General features: G+C 41.6%; 2 protein-coding genes across 2 annotated transcripts; one reads left to right on the plus strand and one right to left on the minus strand.

The window, feature by feature from the left end:
• Nucleotides 1-1,316: 1,316 nt before the first annotated feature.
• Nucleotides 1,317-10,090, minus strand: rasip1 (Ras interacting protein 1). Its single transcript, XM_054621586.1, is given in 17 exon segments — nt 1,317-1,846; nt 1,941-2,082; nt 2,171-2,334; nt 2,701-2,989; nt 4,013-4,125; nt 4,267-4,421; nt 4,725-4,765; nt 5,750-5,911; nt 6,014-6,312; nt 6,397-6,601; nt 7,169-7,333; nt 7,421-7,662; nt 7,746-8,006; nt 8,178-8,414; nt 8,417-8,628; nt 8,927-9,048; nt 9,829-10,090. Coding segments are annotated over 16 exon segments (2,988 nt in total). The 5' UTR covers nt 9,829-10,090; the 3' UTR covers nt 1,317-1,667.
• Nucleotides 10,091-12,614: 2,524 nt separating this feature from the next.
• Nucleotides 12,615-14,858, plus strand: LOC129109587 (cytochrome c oxidase subunit 6B1). Its single transcript, XM_054621690.1, has 4 exons — nt 12,615-12,708; nt 13,192-13,330; nt 14,096-14,196; nt 14,577-14,858. Exons 2-4 carry the CDS (start codon nt 13,225-13,227, stop codon nt 14,628-14,630), a joined length of 261 nt encoding a protein of 86 aa, XP_054477665.1. The 5' UTR covers nt 12,615-12,708; nt 13,192-13,224; the 3' UTR covers nt 14,631-14,858.
• The last annotated feature ends 2,758 nt before the right edge of the window (nt 14,859-17,616 follow it).

Raw genomic sequence — 17,616 nt, forward strand, 5'->3', positions numbered from 1 at the left:
TGTGTGTGTGTGTGTGTGTGTGTGTAGTGAAGGAGACAGAGAAAGAGGATTGTTTGTGTGTGTATGACTACGCAATTCTGGGGGAAAGTGTGTATGACATTTTGTCTGTGTCAGTGATTGGGATCACAGGAAAGTGTGTGTGTGTCACATGCTTACGAAACCTGATATGTTACACAATAGTTCTCAGACATTGGTCACCATATTGTATCACAGACTACTGTAATGTCACACAATCAGCCCGGACCTATACCAGCCTGTACCCCATCTGTGGTTAATTATAACTCTGCACACTACATCTGTTTGACATTACTGGAAAGTTGAAATTAGCGCACAAACAAAGTCTCACTCTCACTCATACACCACATTGAATTTCAAATGAGACTGATTACAATCACTTAATTGATAAACGTAAACCACAGGGAGGCTCCTCTGATGATTCATAATCTATAACCGGTCTTTCTCAGTGGGGTGTTTTTGATGTCAGCACAGTAAGAAATTGGGGAGACAGAACCGGAGGCAACAGCAGTGATGTAAGCAGGGGGTCTCTCACGGGATTTTTAGCTTTTTACAGTAAAGGAATTAATCTGAGGGGCTGACCGGAAGAAAGGAAGCTATTTGGTCAGGCGCCAAAGAAAGAGCATGATAAGTCTCTTGGAGACGTCAGAGAGCTTCACTCTCAAAACAAAGACAGCCATGAATGTTTTCCAAGAAGGTCTGGCTGACTAGACAGAGAAATTGACTGGATATTACCAAAATGTGACAGTTCATGTTCAGCTGTTACTCACTCATGTAGATGATATCACCTGTCTGCTGTCTGCTCATGACAGCCTCATGCTAATATATGCTTAATGACCTGGACTTGTTTAATAGAGCCAGGGGATTGTACCACAATAATGAAATAGGAAACCCTACTAATCGAACCACTTGTGTGTGTCACACCAACAAAGGAAAATGAATATCTGCCCTGCTCTTAAGCCCCCAGCTTTGACCTCACCTTGGTTAAGGTAACCTTTGTGTGTGGTCGTCACAGTCTCATTTACTTGCTTGAGATATGGCCCCTTCGTAAACTGCTACCCTGATTACAGGAAATGAGCGCTAGCCTTTGGAGCAGACTTTAATTTAGTTGTATGATTGCCTCCTTAGTCAAGCAACTCTACCTGCAGACTCATCACTTCACGTCAAAGGGGAATGAGTCCTGCATCGCCACCTTGTGGAATATTCCTCTGGTGTTGAGGTTGAGATGAGTGCCAAACCCAAGGGGCCCTGCTGTGGGAAACAAGCTTGTCAAAGATCACACGGAAACTGTAGGTCTTTTAGACTAGAATTCAGCGTTTTATTAAAAACAAGTAGTTCAAAAACATACATGGGAGCCAAGTAAAGCAGTCATGTGTAAAGCATAACACTGCATGGTCCAACAGACATGCTGTTTTACTCCCTGCTTTAAAATTAAATCTATTAAGACATATCAAAGCCAATACATTTCTTTTACTTGAAAATATCTAAATGGATAAATGACTTGATATGGAAATGTCATGAAAAAACAACAACCAGGCAACAAAACGCATTAAAACATGTCCAGTTTGCATTTCTTATTTAGTGTGTGTTGTTTCTGTTGATTTTTATTTTTCACTTCTGAGACATCCAAAGAGAGACAAATATGGGCTTCTTCAAAGCCGAGTCCTCTGATTGGCGGGGAGCTCATCTTGGTCGAGTCCCCACAAGAAGGTGCGGAGACGCGTCACTTCCTTTTGGAGCTCGGGGCTTGGGATTGGCTGGGAGAGGTCAAGGCGTGGCGTTTCATTTGGCAGGATTAGAGGAGGGTGGTCCAAGAAGCTCTCAAAGATGTCTTAAAGATGACAGAGGACAATAAACAATGATTAAATAGATAGTTTCCCTGGTTGGATTCTTACCTTTGTTAGTTTTCTTTATATATGAATCACCTCCACTCAGCTCTGTGCCTGGCAGAGGAGCCCAGGCTGCTGGTGGGGCTCTGGTTGGTCCCAGCTTGTAATGGGTGAGCAGGTGGTGCAACTGGGAAGGGCTTAATAAGACATGGTCCTCCTGTAGACTGGTCCAGGATGACTTGAAGACAAGAGGGTGATGGTCAATCAATATTAATAATTAATAACCTTTAGCTGAGAAGCTTTTTTTCCACATCTAGCTGTGTTACCTGGATAAGTCGAGTCTTGGGAATACACAAAAAGTTGACTGTGACCGACAGTTTCTTCATGAACTCAGAGGCTATGTCTCCTAAACCCGCCCCCTGTAGCCAGTCCAGAACAATGTCCAAGTTTGTACGGATCTGGACCGCTCTGGACCACGAAAACAGTCCATCTAGAGAGAGAGAACAGAAAGACACAACTCTGTTATGAAAAGAAAAAATTAAAGACCTTTAAAGCGACACTATCTAACATTTGAAAGGAAAGAATAACACCTTCCCCCTTTTACAAATGAAAAGTTGAATTCATAAACAATAGAAGACCATTGCTCAATTTAACACACAACAGGGTTTAGCTGCTACAACCTTCCTTGGTCTGGTATGACCAGTAGCTTATTGTTCAAAACAAGATATTGCTGTATAACTGGCATTACTTATTAATATAATTAACTTGACTCTTCTCTACTTGTGTTACTGTTACATTTTAACATTAACTGGTCCGGCTGTCAAAGCAAAGGTTAAACGTTCCTCTGCCCTCTCACCTCTCTCCAGTAAAGTATTGAGCAGGGAGGTGTTGGTGAAGAAGAAGAGGTAGCCGAAGGTTTGGGAGGTGAGCGGCGGGGACAAACACGCCTCCCGCGACAGCATCAGAGAACAGCGGTACACCTCAACAAGCCCGGCTACTTTGGTCGGTAAGGTGGACACGTCGTCCACCTCTCCCTCCCCTCCTTCTTTCTCCTCCCCCTCTGCACTCTGAGCTCCATCCTTCTCCTTCTCTTCCGTGGAGAACGGGTTGGAGTCCAGGAGAGCTGGAAGGAGTGAGTACAGGGTCTTTGTGGACAGAAAGGAGAGAAACTTGAGTTAAATTGTTCAGAAAATGTATTTAAGAAAAAAGATGTATTGTTAGAATGATGGATTGATGGGGGGGGGGCAGATTGAGTTGGGATAGATTAAGATGAAGATGATAGAGAGGACGCTGGAGAGTAATCTCTTTTTTCTGACTGTTGGTCAGTCCACCATTTTGGTCCACATTGAAATATTTTAACAAATATTAGATGGACTGCCATTAAACCTTGAACAGACATTCATGGTCCATAGAGGATAGATCCTACTGACGTTGGTGATCCTCTTACATATCCTCCAGCTACACCATGAGGTTGACATTTGTGGATCTACTATTGGATGGATTTTCATGACATTTGGTGCAGATAATCATGTCCCCCTCTGGATGGATTCTAATAACTTTGGTGTCGCCCCTTACTTTTTTTTTCTAGCGATATAATCAGGTCAAATGTCTTATTTGATGTTCATGACCTAATACCTGCAGAATTTATGACCTCCCATCACCCCCAGGCCCACTGTGTGTCTAGTTAGCAAGTGTTAGCAAGCTAACACACTGAACTAAGAGGCAAGTCTCAAATCCATACTACACACTAGGTCTAAGCAGTTTTTTAGTATGTATTGTGTTTACACTGGGAAAGTGATAATATGAAGTACACTGAAGTTGAACTGTATGTTTACTAAATACAGCCAATTTTCAAGCGTGCTGTTGCTGCACACTATTCCCCCAGGACTCAAAGAACAAACAGAATTGAGGAGCTGCTCACAGCTGGAAAAAATTTAAATAAATAGTGGGTGGTGAGACAGCTTCAGAAACATCTTGGAAAACCAAGAAATATGTGTTAAGTCTTCAGAAAGACATGTTGCTGTCTCTCTGTGAAGTTTAAGTGGCAGTGGTATTCAAAGGCATTCATTGAGTCACACATAAGACAGTAAAGTGCGTTTAATTTTTTTTGTATATAAACTGCTAAAACAGTATAGCGCCCATTGAAAAAATATATTTTTATACTTTACCTTGGTGAGGTGATACACACACTGTTGGAAGGTGTGCATAATGACGTCATCCAGCTGTGCCAGAGCTTCTGAGCAGGTGTCCATGTCAGCTGTCAAAACTGGGTCCCCTGGGGCTTTAAAGACACAATCAGTAAGAGGAGTTAAAGATTTTGTGCCTACTTTATTTCTATTTTATTTGATTAAACGGTTGTAGCTTCTAAAGGTTATTTTTTAACTTGAATCAGTAATTTCCATTGTTTTCAAATCCATCTCACCTTCGAACTCCCATTCTTTCTCCATGGCTTCAACTTTGACCTGGAAGAAGTTAAGGAGCTCTGTGGCATTTGACATCCAGAACATTAGGGGTCGAAGGTCAGAGGACAGTTTCTGGACATTCGGCGTGCTTATCTCACCTTCTTGCTCTGTGGAACTGGACATATTAACATAATGCCAAAGTTATGTTAGCCTTTAAATAGTTGTGAACACTTTCCCGTCAGTATTTTAGTGCTTATGCTTAAAAGATAAACACACCATACTGTGAGTAAAAATAGACCTGAGTTATTATTACTAAACTATATTTGAGCCCATTTTCAACATCAGCGTGTTACAATGCTTTCATCATACCACAAAAATTTACCAAAGACATAACATCACAAGCACAAATGTATCATGAATCACTCAGCAGGAGATCTCTAAACAGAGGAAACATGACGTCGAACAAAAATGTTCTTACTTTTGCGTGGGATGCTTATCCCCAAATTCCTTAATGTTATCCTGTAAAGAGAGTTGGAGACAGAAGAGAGGAGAGACATCTCGTGTAAGTGTGGGGGTGGAGAAGGGGGAGAAGGGGGAGCAGAGTCTCGCCCTGCAGCCAGGACAATTACAGCACATTTTCCAGCAGGAGGGCGGTGACATCAGCTCATCCTCGCTTCCGTCCACGAAGAACAGGCCCAATGAAGGGAACATATCTGTCTGCTGGTTCTTCTGTCTTACTGAATGTGGCAATCTCAATCTGCCTACCTGATGTTTTTCTGACAAGCAGGTTTAATTAAGGACTTGGCAATATTGTCAAGCAATACTATCCCAAAACAAAGGATGACAGTTTAGTTGGCATGGCTCTATGGATGGCAATGTCAACCGGTTCACTGCTGAAATATCTGAACTATTGGATGGAGTGACATTCCTGTTTCCCAGAAGATGAACCCTACTGACTTTGCAGATCTCCTCACTTTTCCACCGGCACCACCAGCAGGTTGACTTTTCTGTCTTTTAGTGAATTGTCTCCACAACTACTGGATGAATTCCAGAGAAATTTGTTCAAGACATTTATTTCCCCATTAGGTTGATTTGTAATCATTTTGGTATATACCTGACCTTTAATCTCGCACCATCGTCAGGTCAAAATTATAATTTGTCCAATACTTGAGTTTAGGACCAAAAACCTGCAGAACTTTTGTCTTTCCCATCAGCCTAAGTTGTGCTTTGTGTTTAGTATTAATTAGCAAAAGTTAGAACACGTTAAACTCCGATGGTGAAAATGAAAAACATTATATCTGCTTAACATCAGCATGTTAGCGTTGTCATTCTGAGCATGTTAGCAAGCCAAAGTTATCATTTAGCTCAAAGCATAGATGGGAAATGACATGCAGCAGGTCCATGGCTGTTTTCATTGCGGTTAATGGTTCTCACCATAACTCCCAGGCCACCAAGGCACCCACATGTTATTTTTGATATTGAGCTGTTGTTTCGTTTACTTACCCAGACAATTTCTTTTATATGATTGGCTGACTTGAGTAATATCTGTGGTGTGAGAGCAGGGTCCAAGTGTTTGGAGGCATGATCCATCATGATTGACAGGAGATAAGCAGGAGCTAAAGGCCCACCTCCAGAGTCTGGGGATGAATTTTTGGAGATTATCTCCTAAGGGATGGTAAGAGATAAACAAAACATATGTCAGCATGGCCATTTTTTATACCAGATAACTGGATAGTAAGTAAAAGCTTCTTTATCGTCCTGTCTCACCTGTAACAAAGCATCTGCGTGACGGGGATGAAACTTCAGAACTGCCTCTGTAGATCCCAGGTACTGCCTCAGAGCCTCCTGTCTGTCCACTAACCCTGATGGGCAGCAGGTGGTGGAGGCATCAGTCTGCCATGGCAGGGTCAACGCCAGCGGTGGAGCTGGAGTCACGCGTGGGTCACGATATAGGAAGAGGAAGTGGTTCCCCAAACCAATCACATCCCCAGGCTTTAGGACTGTCTCCCTGTAAATGGCAACTCCGTTGTGTGTGACTGCACCTCCTCTGAAGGGTCGCATCAGAGCTACGATAAAATAAAATCAGATTGAGGTAGACAGCCATCACACCAATGGATGTATGTATGATATGTGTTAGTGACTGTCAGTACCTTGTCTGGTGGGCGTGTCGGGAACAGCTGAGTCTCTCCTGACCAACAAGTGTCTGGCCAAGAGGTCAGGAGCAGAGAGGAACGTGTCCACCTTCAGAGGCCTCTTCCCCTTCCTCTCCCTCTCTCTATCCTTCTCTCTCTCCCTCATTGTGGGCTTTCTTCCAAAAACATGCGTATGACCCGTCATGATGTACAAAACAAAATCCTAAACAAAACACACAGTGGAGAGCAGAACTAAGTCAGGGAGGTCTGTTGTCTGTTATCTCTTAAGTGCTATGGTTTTTATCAATCTTTCATCTCAGAGATCTTTAGTTTAACAGAAGGCTGCTGATAAGGTATGAAGTGTGTCACAGTTTGCTTCAATGGAGACCTGTGTGAGGTCATTGTGTGAGATGGAGGGATGTACACAGAGGGGTTTTACTTCGTTTGATACATTGTTGAGGCACTGTGCTGCTCTGAGAGTGTTTTGTGCGGGATGCTGAATGGGAACGGCTTGTAGAGGGATGGAAACCCTGATGGTATGTGGCGATTACGGACATGCAGGTATGATGTCATGTGCAGGGTGTGTGCACGCGTGTACGTCTGCACAAGTCCTCCACAAAAAACACCTATTAGTTTGCATCTGTGCACATCAGTATGTATGACCCTTATATAAAGTATACCACATAAATGTCTGTGTGTGTGTGTGTCCGCCTGTGTTTACATAGCGTCCGTGTGTGTGGGTGGTGTTTTTGAGTGTTTGTGTGAGATATCATCTGTCAGCGTGTCTCGCCTTGCTCTGATCGTAACCCTGCAGCAACAGGAAGTAGGGCCGATCCGTGGGTGGAAGGATCAAACTTTGTGACATCACTTCCAGGTCACAGCTGGAGTAATCCTTCTCGTCCTCCACAGGCTGGTTCGTCCATCCAACTTTTGCTTCAACTTTTGAGGCTCTAATCTGAAAAAGGTTTAGACATGATGGTTAAAACGCCACACACACAATTTCAGTAATTCAGTTTTTTACTCACAACATCGTCCTCTTTACCTCTCCTTGCTGTGGGTTGATCATGCTGACAATGTTCTTCCTGTCCTGCACTCCTCCATTGTTGTTAGGCCGGTTGCCAGGGCCACGTGGGTCATTGCTGACATGGTTGCCTTGGCGACGCCGCAGACTCAGGTTCATGTCACTGATGCTCCTCCTGAGCTCTGAGTTTCTTCCACGGTGACCTCGCTCGCTCTCCTCTGCTCCACCCCCTGATGACATCCTGCTCCGCCGCCAGCGCACACCTGTTGCCCAGACGTTCAGATAAACGGTCAGTCCGACCAAGTGTCATGAATAACGAGAGCTGCCAATTGAGTCTCAAACGAACCTTGATAGTTTTCTCCCTCCCTCTCACGCTCCGTCTCCTTCTCCCTCTCTTCTCTCTCATAGTCGTCCTTTCTTTGGATTTCAAAGCGCCGCTCGAATCCCTCCTTAGGCCGCCACATGTCCACTAACAACAAGGGACATTCCCATGGGGCAACGCTTCTCCGGCACTCTGTGTCCCATTTGATAGCTCCATCTGGCTGCTGGATGGGCTTTCCAATGACATCACACAACAGGAAGTCCTCTGGGCTGTATTTCTGGAGAACTAGAAGGTAATGGAGGAAGGGAGGAGGAGAGGGGGGTAATTATTTTTCCATAACACCACTGTTTATGTTTATATTAAGTCATTCCCTATTGGTTCAAAATATTTGAGCAAACAATTCCAAGTAATGAGTCGCAGCAGAGGTCCACATGAGAGAAAATTTCCCTCTCATACCTGCGTCATCTGTCTCCTCCCTCTCCCTCTCAGTGTACCGGGTGATGACCTGGGCGATGAGCTGTCTGGCTGTAGAGTGGATGTTGGCCAGCAGCGAGCGATAGTTGGCCCCACTGGAAAGGGCATCCCCATAGATCTTGATCAGGCCCGGGGCAGAGGAAGAGGCAGGGGGCAAGTAGTGGTGGGAGGACGGGGCAGCTGAATGAGCCCAAACCTCTCTCTCCCTCTCCCCCACCCCCGGTCCCGGTCACTGTTAGAGCGCCCTCGCAGGAAGAGATGGGAAAGGCGCTTAGTGCGGGACTGGGGCCCAGCGGGCCGGGGCCTGAGGAAGGCTGGGGAAGGAGATGGGGATGGGGTAGGGGAAGCCAGCGAGGGGGTGGAGTTAGAAAGGGAAGAGGAAGGAGCAGAGGGGGCCTCGTGGAGGGAGGTTGCGTCAGAGCTGGTGGTCGATCTGAGAACAACAGAGGAGGGGAAGACAGATGGAGGAGAGAGGAAGGAGAAAGGAAGGGGCAAGTCAGCTGTGAATTATGATGGACTAAACATGGACAAACAACAAGGACTAAAATAAAACAGGGAAGGGATACAGGATCGAGGGGATACTAATCACAGCGGAAGTAAGATAAGATGACATCAATACATAAACTGTTAATTTAACAATCAGGCATTGAATTCTTACTAAACAATAACTGGCAAAAAAGTTGCATAACACAGGAGATAAAAATGTGAATTTAGCAAAACTTCAGACTGACTTGACAGAGATAGCGCTGGGCCAGCGACCCCCGAGCTTGGCAAAGTGTTTCCTTGGCGAGTTGATCCACAGACCCACTGGGAAATGGAGCTTTCTGAAGCGAGGACTGCCAGACCCCTCCATCTGACAGAGTGAAAGAGAAAATAATGCAGACAGTCAGAACAAATCTGGCATTTTTGATCACAAAAATCTGCCAGTAAATAATAAAAAACATTGACAATAATAATAATAATGTCAAGATACTGTAAATGTCACGTTTCCCCTTATCTATTTAATCTACCTCCACACTGTAGGGAGGAATGTCTGTCAGCAATGCCGGGATTGAAACAATAAAACAATGGCATGATGTCACTATCAAAAAATATCAACAGGATACCTACAGCAGGTTGTCAACATGCTGAAAACAACAAGAAAGAAATGAACCAAGAGCACAACAATCAGCCCCTGAAAATCACTGGGTGAATTTCCCATTATCAAACAGGAAGCATCTTTAGAAGGCGTCAGATCCAGCTGTCGCACTGACAGGGAAATACCCGCTCCAAAGGTCACCGTCTCTCTTCCCAGTATTCTCAGCATTACTTCTATGTAGATTACATTAAAATTAAGGATCAACCATGAATGTTTTCATCTCATGGTGGAATTCAGAGGCCTGAACAAAACCATTGTATCCCTCTGGAAAACTACCACCTTTTCAAGTGTAATTTCTGACAAGACTATTTGTCATGTCTTGACATGTGTCCACACCTAAAATCTGCTGTTATCGTTCTGGACACAAAAGATGGCAGTTTTTACTGAGCATACTGTCCTAGATTGTGCTGTGGAAAATTTTGAAAACCATAAAATCCAAATCCTAGAAGAAAGAAACAAAAACGCTTTTAGTTGTTAGATTTTGAATGCACTTACCCGCTGTTACTTCTGATCCTTCTATAGTGTCTTAGGATGAACCTTTGCCACCAAAATGAAAATACGCAGCTCAAAGTAATCTAATAACCTTGTATGTTCCCTTTTCCCCGTGTTGAAATTCCATTTTCAAAATGCGTTAACCTATCACACATCTACATAAACATTGCTACTTCCTAATACTAAAATACCTATTTCTTTTATTTTTCTCTCTAAATGTACACGGTCTGCTCCCTCTCTCCCTCTGGCTCTCAGGCTCTCTGGGTCTATAGATAGAGAAACAGGCCCATTGTTCTAAGTGACAGAATTTCCTTCCTCTGGACTGGACAACACCTATATCCTGACTGAGTGAGAGAGAGAGGCAGAAATTGGTAGAGAGCGGTGAATTTACACACACAGATATGAGCCTTTGAGGCATTTGTTGGGATTACTGCATTGGATTACTATACACTGCATTATACACCACAAAGCAATCTAGTAATTTATCTTTTGGTCTGTCTGGATTAAACACAAATATGGTGTCACTCTTTAATCCTAATAAAGTTTAATTACATCAAACAGGGTCTTAATGCCAAAACAGATTCTCAAGAATGTGGCCATTAAAATAAGGTACTACTTTGTGATTTTTATGATTAGAAAAGATATCATGATGCATAACAAAACACACAGAGGGCCCAGTTGGAAGTTTTGCTGAAAAGAGGATGAGAGAAAAAAACATACAGCGAGACAGGAAGCTAGAGGGAGCGAGAGAGACACCTGTGATCTTTGACCTCTTCTTCGACAGGAAGATGGTGAAGAAAAGAGAAAGGGGACTGTCACTGTGTCCCAATTCAGTGGATAGATCCGCTGAAATCTGCATCTCCAAACCGAATACGTTGGCAATACAGGTCAACATCTTCTTGTCCCATTTGAAAGGCTCCTCCACTATTTCAAAGTGTCATTGAGGGAGAAGAGAATAGATTACTTCAAGTTAAATGTGGACACCATATATAGTGGCTGTAACATTAGTACAACACAATGAATTAGGTTTAACTGTAATCGGCCTCCTTGAGAATCTGAGTGAGTGATGTTCTCATTCATTTAAAAGCAATGTTCAATCAAAGGAATTTAACATTAAGACAGTAATGTAAGTTACATCATAAAACATGTAGTTTCTTGTGGCCTACCCTGAGGGGACTTCGTAAATTACTTTGACTTGAATCTGATTACTTCCCTTTAGAAAATCAAAAAAAGACTTAGACTTTGACTTGTATTCGAATATATTTGGCAACAGTATGAGAGTGGAACACACTGAAAATATAGATGGGTAGCAGAGAATAGGATATGTTTTTTTGAAACGTTGCGATTCATATTTTGATATTTTACACTTCAAAATGTTTTGATTTACTGCAAGCAACTCAATTTGCTAAATGACAAGAGCTGGAGTCCTCTGTGGAAAAGAATTGTACTAAACTAAAATTCAGTACTCAAATTTGTCCGCCACCTTCCAAATCTACAAGCCTATTTCATACTAAAAGTGATGGGTGATATATTGGTTTAAGCTGATTTTATATATTTTATATATATTGGTTTAACCTGATTTTATATATATTGGTTTAAGCTGATTTTAACTGCTTTTAAAGGGTGAGGTCATCTTTGCATTCATAACCTAATGTATTTGTTTCAAAACAGTAAACCATAAACAACTACTAAAATGAAAATGTCAATATTGATTCTCCTACAACCACCAACATATTGCAGTATTGAGCAGATCAATCTAACTGCTGAGGTGTGAAATATCCATAGGCAATATCAATAAGGCAACATTATGGGGTAAACACTGTCCTCCGGAACCAGTGAACATCCAGGGACAGGACATTGAGATTGTGCAATCTTATAAGTACCTGGGTGTTCACTTGAACAATAAACTGGACTGGACTAATCATTCAAACGCACTGTATAAAAAGGGTCAGAGCAGACTCTATCTGCTGAGGAGACTGAGGTCCTTTGGAGTGCAGGGAGCACTCCTGACGACCTTTTTCAACTCTGTGGTGGCATCAGCCATTTTTTATGCAGTGGTCTGCTGGAGCAGCAGCATCTCAGCAGCTGACAAGAAGAGACTGAACAAGCTTGTCAGGAAGGCCAGCAGTGTGCTGGGGTGTCCACTGGATACGGTGGAGGTGGTGGGAGACAGGAGGATGATGGCCAAGCTATCATCCCTGATGAACAACACCTCTCACCCCATGCGGGACACCCTGGCAGCTCTGTACAGCTCCTTCAGCCACCGGCTGCTTCACCCCCGGTGTGTGAAGGAGAGGTACCGCAGGTCCTTCCTTCCAACTGCTGTCAGGTTGCACAACCAACTCTGCTCCCAGCAGACCACATGACACATGACAATAAAAACCTGTGCAATACAATACACTGTGCAATAATAGTGCAATAATAGTTATAATAGTTTTTCTGTCTGTAAATATAATATTTCAGTTATTGTTTTTTTTTTTTTTACTGTTTCTTATTGCTTATTTATAATACTTGTTTTTTTATTTCATTTTTTATTTTTATCTTGTCTTTCTTTTACTATGTCTCTTGTGTGCACTTTACTCTATGCTGCTGTAATCCTGCAAATGTCCCCGCTGCGGGACTAATAAAGGATTATCTTATCTCTTACATCTCACTGTTATTGGTATTTTGTGTGTGCTGCATTAAGTAAGTCAGACCACTGATCATTCTTGTGGTGGTTTTAACTCAATTAAAATCGATAAAACAGATATTAGGACCCTGAAAACTAAAGTTAGATGACTGGTCAGGCATTCCAATAAGCCGATATCCCAGCATCCTTTGCGCGTCGTCGACAGAGGGTACGTTTCCGGAGCGCACCGAGGACACATCAAGAAACGTCCCAAGGTTAGCTGTCGGTAACTCTTAAACTTTGCGTGCTCTTTACAACCTTTATATTTATATTCATCATGCTGTCTGCTCTTATGAACCACCAAGACTATTGGAGCAACCAGCCGTTCTCAAACGTGTTAGCTAGCTAGCTAGCTAACAATGTCCAGTTATATTAACATGTTAGCAGCGAGCTAACAGCTAGCATTGGCCAGCTGACAACACTGTGTCGAGCTATGCACATTATGCTAACGTGTTTCTTAAAAGCTATGTGTTCTTATCAGAGGTTAGATAGTCATCCTTAGATATGATAAACAAACTAGCATTACGTTGTTGAAAGCGAAGCTAACCTAAATGTCACTGGGATCACAGCGCTATATTTAGCTTAGCTTAGCCAGCTAACATTGAGCCTCGTACTGAGGTGACACTGTGGTTACTGTCTTCATCTAACGTGTTTCCTAAACCTGCTGAGAGTTAATCCACCCTGTGCTTTTGTTTTAGCATCCTATAGACTTGTGACTGAAGCTCAAGAAGATGTCTGACACCATCGAGGAGAAGATCAAGAACTACAGGACGGCTCCCTTTGACGCCCGGTTCCCAAACACCAACCAGACCCGCAACTGTTTTCAGAACTACCTGGGTGAGGACAGGGACCAGTGTGTTGGGATTACCCTTTAAAATCCTCCTCCTCCCGTCAATATGCTTACAGCTGTGCACCTCTGCAACATCCGTGATGATAGTTAATTTTTCATTAAAACTATATTATTAATTAATATTATTCACAACATATTATGTGACATTTAAATATGACCTCCACTTGACATTGGTAGTATTTAAGTATATATATATTAAACGTATTTTAAGTACTCCTGCAAATATTTAATGTAGACAACTAGAAGCATTATTTATGATTCAAATCCATTGCTAATTAATCAAACAATTTGAAACACCATAATACATTTTTCCTTTTAACTTTGCAGTGAAAGTATTGGCCAATTGCATTTACTGCAATTAAGAAAATGATAGAAAAAAAATGTATGACATTGTATCTGTGTTTGTGCTCTTACTAATCAGGAAAAATGTAATTGGCTTTTAATTTTCTTTTAACCTTGCAAGGTTATAATTGAGTTATAATAAAAGGTGTTATGAACAGCTTCACAATAGGGGTGGGATTATTACTTCCCACCTCACATTGAAGCATGAACATCCTGTTATTAAAATTAGTATCTTGAACATCTTGTTAATAAAATGAATTAAACCAAGATGAGTTTGTTCTGTTAGACACATTTCCATGCTTTTAGTGACTGTCCTTTGATCTCAGAGGCTTTTTTTGAATCCTGTTTTTAGTGTGAACAATGTGTCAGATGGGTAACTTGGAACCCTTTTTTTTGTTTTTTTGCCCCAGACTTCCACAGGTGCAATAAGGCCCTGTCAGCCAAAGACCAGGATGTGGCTCCCTGTGATTGGTACCAGAGGGTCTACAAGAGCCTCTGTCCTATGAGCTGGGTAAGTTATAGGATAACGGTTATGATAGTTTTGTTGGGAATATTTTCATGCACACACTTGTAGTTGATAGCGCTGGATAGACAAGATCAGCTTATGTAGCCAAGACAGAAAATGTTCTCACGTCTGTTGCATTAGAAGGCTCAGATAAGGTAGTAACCAAACCTGTTTTTGACTTAAGAATATTGTTGCAACATCTGTGAGACTATTTTGATACATATAGTGTTCCCAAAACCAGGAAATCTCAAACCTCTGTTGGTGCTATATTCTCAGGATTGACATAAAAAAACCCACTGTTGCTGTATAAAGCCAGAGTTCTGCTGCTGCTTGAACATTAGCATGTTGTCAGATAGGGCTAATGTTTTCTCTAATATCTCCCACAGGTTGCCAGATGGGACGAGCAGATAGAGAATGGAAGTTTCCCAGGGAAGATCTGAAATCGGAAGCCGTTATTGATCAGGACAGTCCACTGCAGGACATTCTGTTACGTACAGCTCAGTAGTGAGCCTACATCTTTGTCAGTGATGCAACTGTTATTAACTTTAAACACGCACAACTTTCCATGTTATGGTCTGAAGTTTCCCCCGTCTCAATTGTAAACTACTCTTCAGCTGTGTTTAATCAATAAATACAGTGCACATTTAATTAAAGGATGTTGTTAATTATAGTGTTTCAGTACTTTGTTATATTGGATAACTATAACAAAGTTTTTCCAGAGGGGGGCAGTGGTAATAAAACCAGACGGTTGTTTTTATGTAATACTCTATTTTCACCACACTGTGGCAGAGTTGAATTGTATCTCTGTGACCAACCAGGTTACATGTGTTCCTAGTTATGACAAGGCTTATTGCTACGGCGTAACAGTTATTTTTTAGGGCCCGTATCTAAACTGATTAAAGTCTAAAAGATGCAGAATTTGTGCATTTCATCAGAGCTGGATATTTGAAAGAGAACATAATTAACTTGACATTTTCTGCTGTCTCTGTAACAGAAGAAGAAGAATGTTGATGATTTCATGGCACAAATAAGTCTGAAAATGTACAGAAGATTTACTAAATGATCAGGTTCAGAAACAACATATAAAACATTTAATATAGTATTGAGGATTATAGTTTCTGTTCAGTTTTTATACAACAGAAGCTTCTATAATACATCTTTCTTAAAAGATGCAGGATATCTTAAAACAAGAAAAGAAATGGAAGTTTTGTTAAAACACAAAGATTCTCGTCATTCAAGTTGATCATTCAGTACCTTATTTCAAAGTATTCATATTAGTAATAAAATCAGACATGAATATTACGTAATATTTGAGATACTCAAGAAGATGGAGGGTTTAACGCACTGCTGTCTTATACGCTTTCTATCTCTGTCTATATTTTTTACACATCAATGACAACAAATAATGTTGCTGGCTCCTTTTATATCTACCAGGATTTCACTGTTTGCTTCACGATGCTGTTGTAGGCGATTTTAACATTTAATGTCTTTAGGGACAAGCAGGAACTTGATTTAATTGGATTGTGTTACAGTTTTGTATTACAGCTACAATATTTACACTTCCGTCCTCAGAGCACAGTTGTAATCTTCCTTTGATTATCATCCTCTACTGGCAACAGTTAACCTCAGCTATGCTATAATATGTCCCGACATGCCACAGAGGGTGTGTTCATCTCTGCTTGCTACCCTGCTACTCTGCTACCCTCTACTTGTTGCTGGTAGACTGTCATGGTTGTGGACGCAACGTTTTATACAGAAACTACAACATCTAGTGAGTGAAACACTGCATCATGTGTAAAGATATTTATGTGACTGCTAGAGGACTCTGAATGTCGTCGTTGGAGTCTATCTGGTCGGTATCAACACAAGTAAAATGGCAACTCAAAAGCAGAAGGTGGCGCTGCTGCACAAATGTTAACGAGTAACAGCTCCAGTAAACTGTCATCACAATGCTTCATCTCACTGTTGACTCTGAACCCGCATTATAGATACATGTTAGGAATGTTAAATCCCAAACCGTCCTAAACTTACCAAATAAGCCTAGAATGTTACACTGAGCTAACAGGAAACGTGTATAAAGTTATGTTCATTCAGAATATTGATATTTGATGCATGGACATATTTTAAACATGATTTGACTGTGTTTGAATATTTAGCTTGATGTGATAATCCATAGACCTGTAGAAATAAATTCAACGTGGTGCTGAAATAGTCAAAATATACAGCGGGTAAAATAAGTCACCATTTTTCTCAGTAAATATATTTCTAAAGGTGCTATTGAGATGAAATTTTGTGGTAACACAATTTCATCTCAATAAGTAACAACCCAAGTAATCCATACATACAAAGAAAACCAAACAAATAAGTTATGTGTAATAAAATGGAATGACACAGGGAAAAAGTATTGCGACATGAAGAAAGGGAGGTGCAAAAAGGCATGGAAAGTCAAGACACCAGCTGAAATCTAGCAGTAATTAGAAAGCAATCCTGCCCCTTGTCAGTGCAAATGAATATCAGCTTCAGTCCCAACTGATGGCCTATAGAAAGGTGTCTCATTACCAAGGTGTCACACAAGAAACATCTCATGATGGGTAAAAGCAAAGCGCTCTCTCAAAACCTTCGCAACCTTATTGTTGCAAAATATACTGATGCCGTTGGTTACAGAAGGATTTCTAAACTTCTGAATGTTCCAGTGAGCACTGTTGGGGCCATAATCTGGAAGTGGAAAGAACATCATTTCACCATAAACCGGCCACGACCAGGTGCTCCTCGCAAGATTTGTGACAGAGGAGTGAAAAGAATTATGAGAAGAGTTGTCCAAGAGCCAAGGACCACTTGTGGAGAGCTTCAGGAAGACCTGGAATTAGCAGGTACAATTGTTTCAAAGAAAACAATAAGTAATGCACTCAACCGCCGTGGCCTGTATGCACGCTCACCACGCAAGACTCCATTGCTGAAGAAAAAGCATGTTGAAGCTTGTTTAAAGTTTGCTGCACAACATTTAGACAAGCCTGTGAAATACTGGGAGAATATAGTCTGATCAGATGAGATCAAAATTGAACTTTTTGGATGCCATAATACACACCATGTTTGGAGGTCAAATGGCACTGCACATCACCCCAAAAACACCGTACCAACAGTGAAGTTTGGAGGTGGGAACATCATGGTGTGGGGCTGTTTTTCAGCATACGGCACTGGCAAACTTCATATAATTGAAGGAAGGATGAATGGAAAAATGTACCAAGACGATCGTGATAAAAATCTGCTGCAATCTACCAGGATGATGAAGATGAAACGAGGGTGGACATTTCAGCAAGACAATGATCCCAAACACACAGCCAAAGAAACTCTCAATTGGTTTCAGAGAAAGAAAATTAAGCTGCTAGAATGGCCCAGCCAATCACCTGACTTGAATCCAATAGAAAA

This window comes from Anoplopoma fimbria, chromosome 20 (genome assembly GCF_027596085.1).
Source record: "Anoplopoma fimbria isolate UVic2021 breed Golden Eagle Sablefish chromosome 20, Afim_UVic_2022, whole genome shotgun sequence".
Classification (NCBI taxonomy): domain Eukaryota; kingdom Metazoa; phylum Chordata; class Actinopteri; order Perciformes; family Anoplopomatidae; genus Anoplopoma; species Anoplopoma fimbria.

Coding starts and splice junctions, on each gene's coding strand:
- LOC129109587 (XM_054621690.1), top strand. CDS start 13,225: ATGTCTGACACCATCGAGGAGAAGATCAAGAACTACAGGACGGCTCCC. Junction 13,331..14,095: donor CTGTTTTCAGAACTACCTGG/GTGAGGACAGGG, acceptor TTTTTGCCCCAG/ACTTCCACAGGTGCAATAAG. Junction 14,197..14,576: donor GCCTCTGTCCTATGAGCTGG/GTAAGTTATAGG, acceptor TATCTCCCACAG/GTTGCCAGATGGGACGAGCA.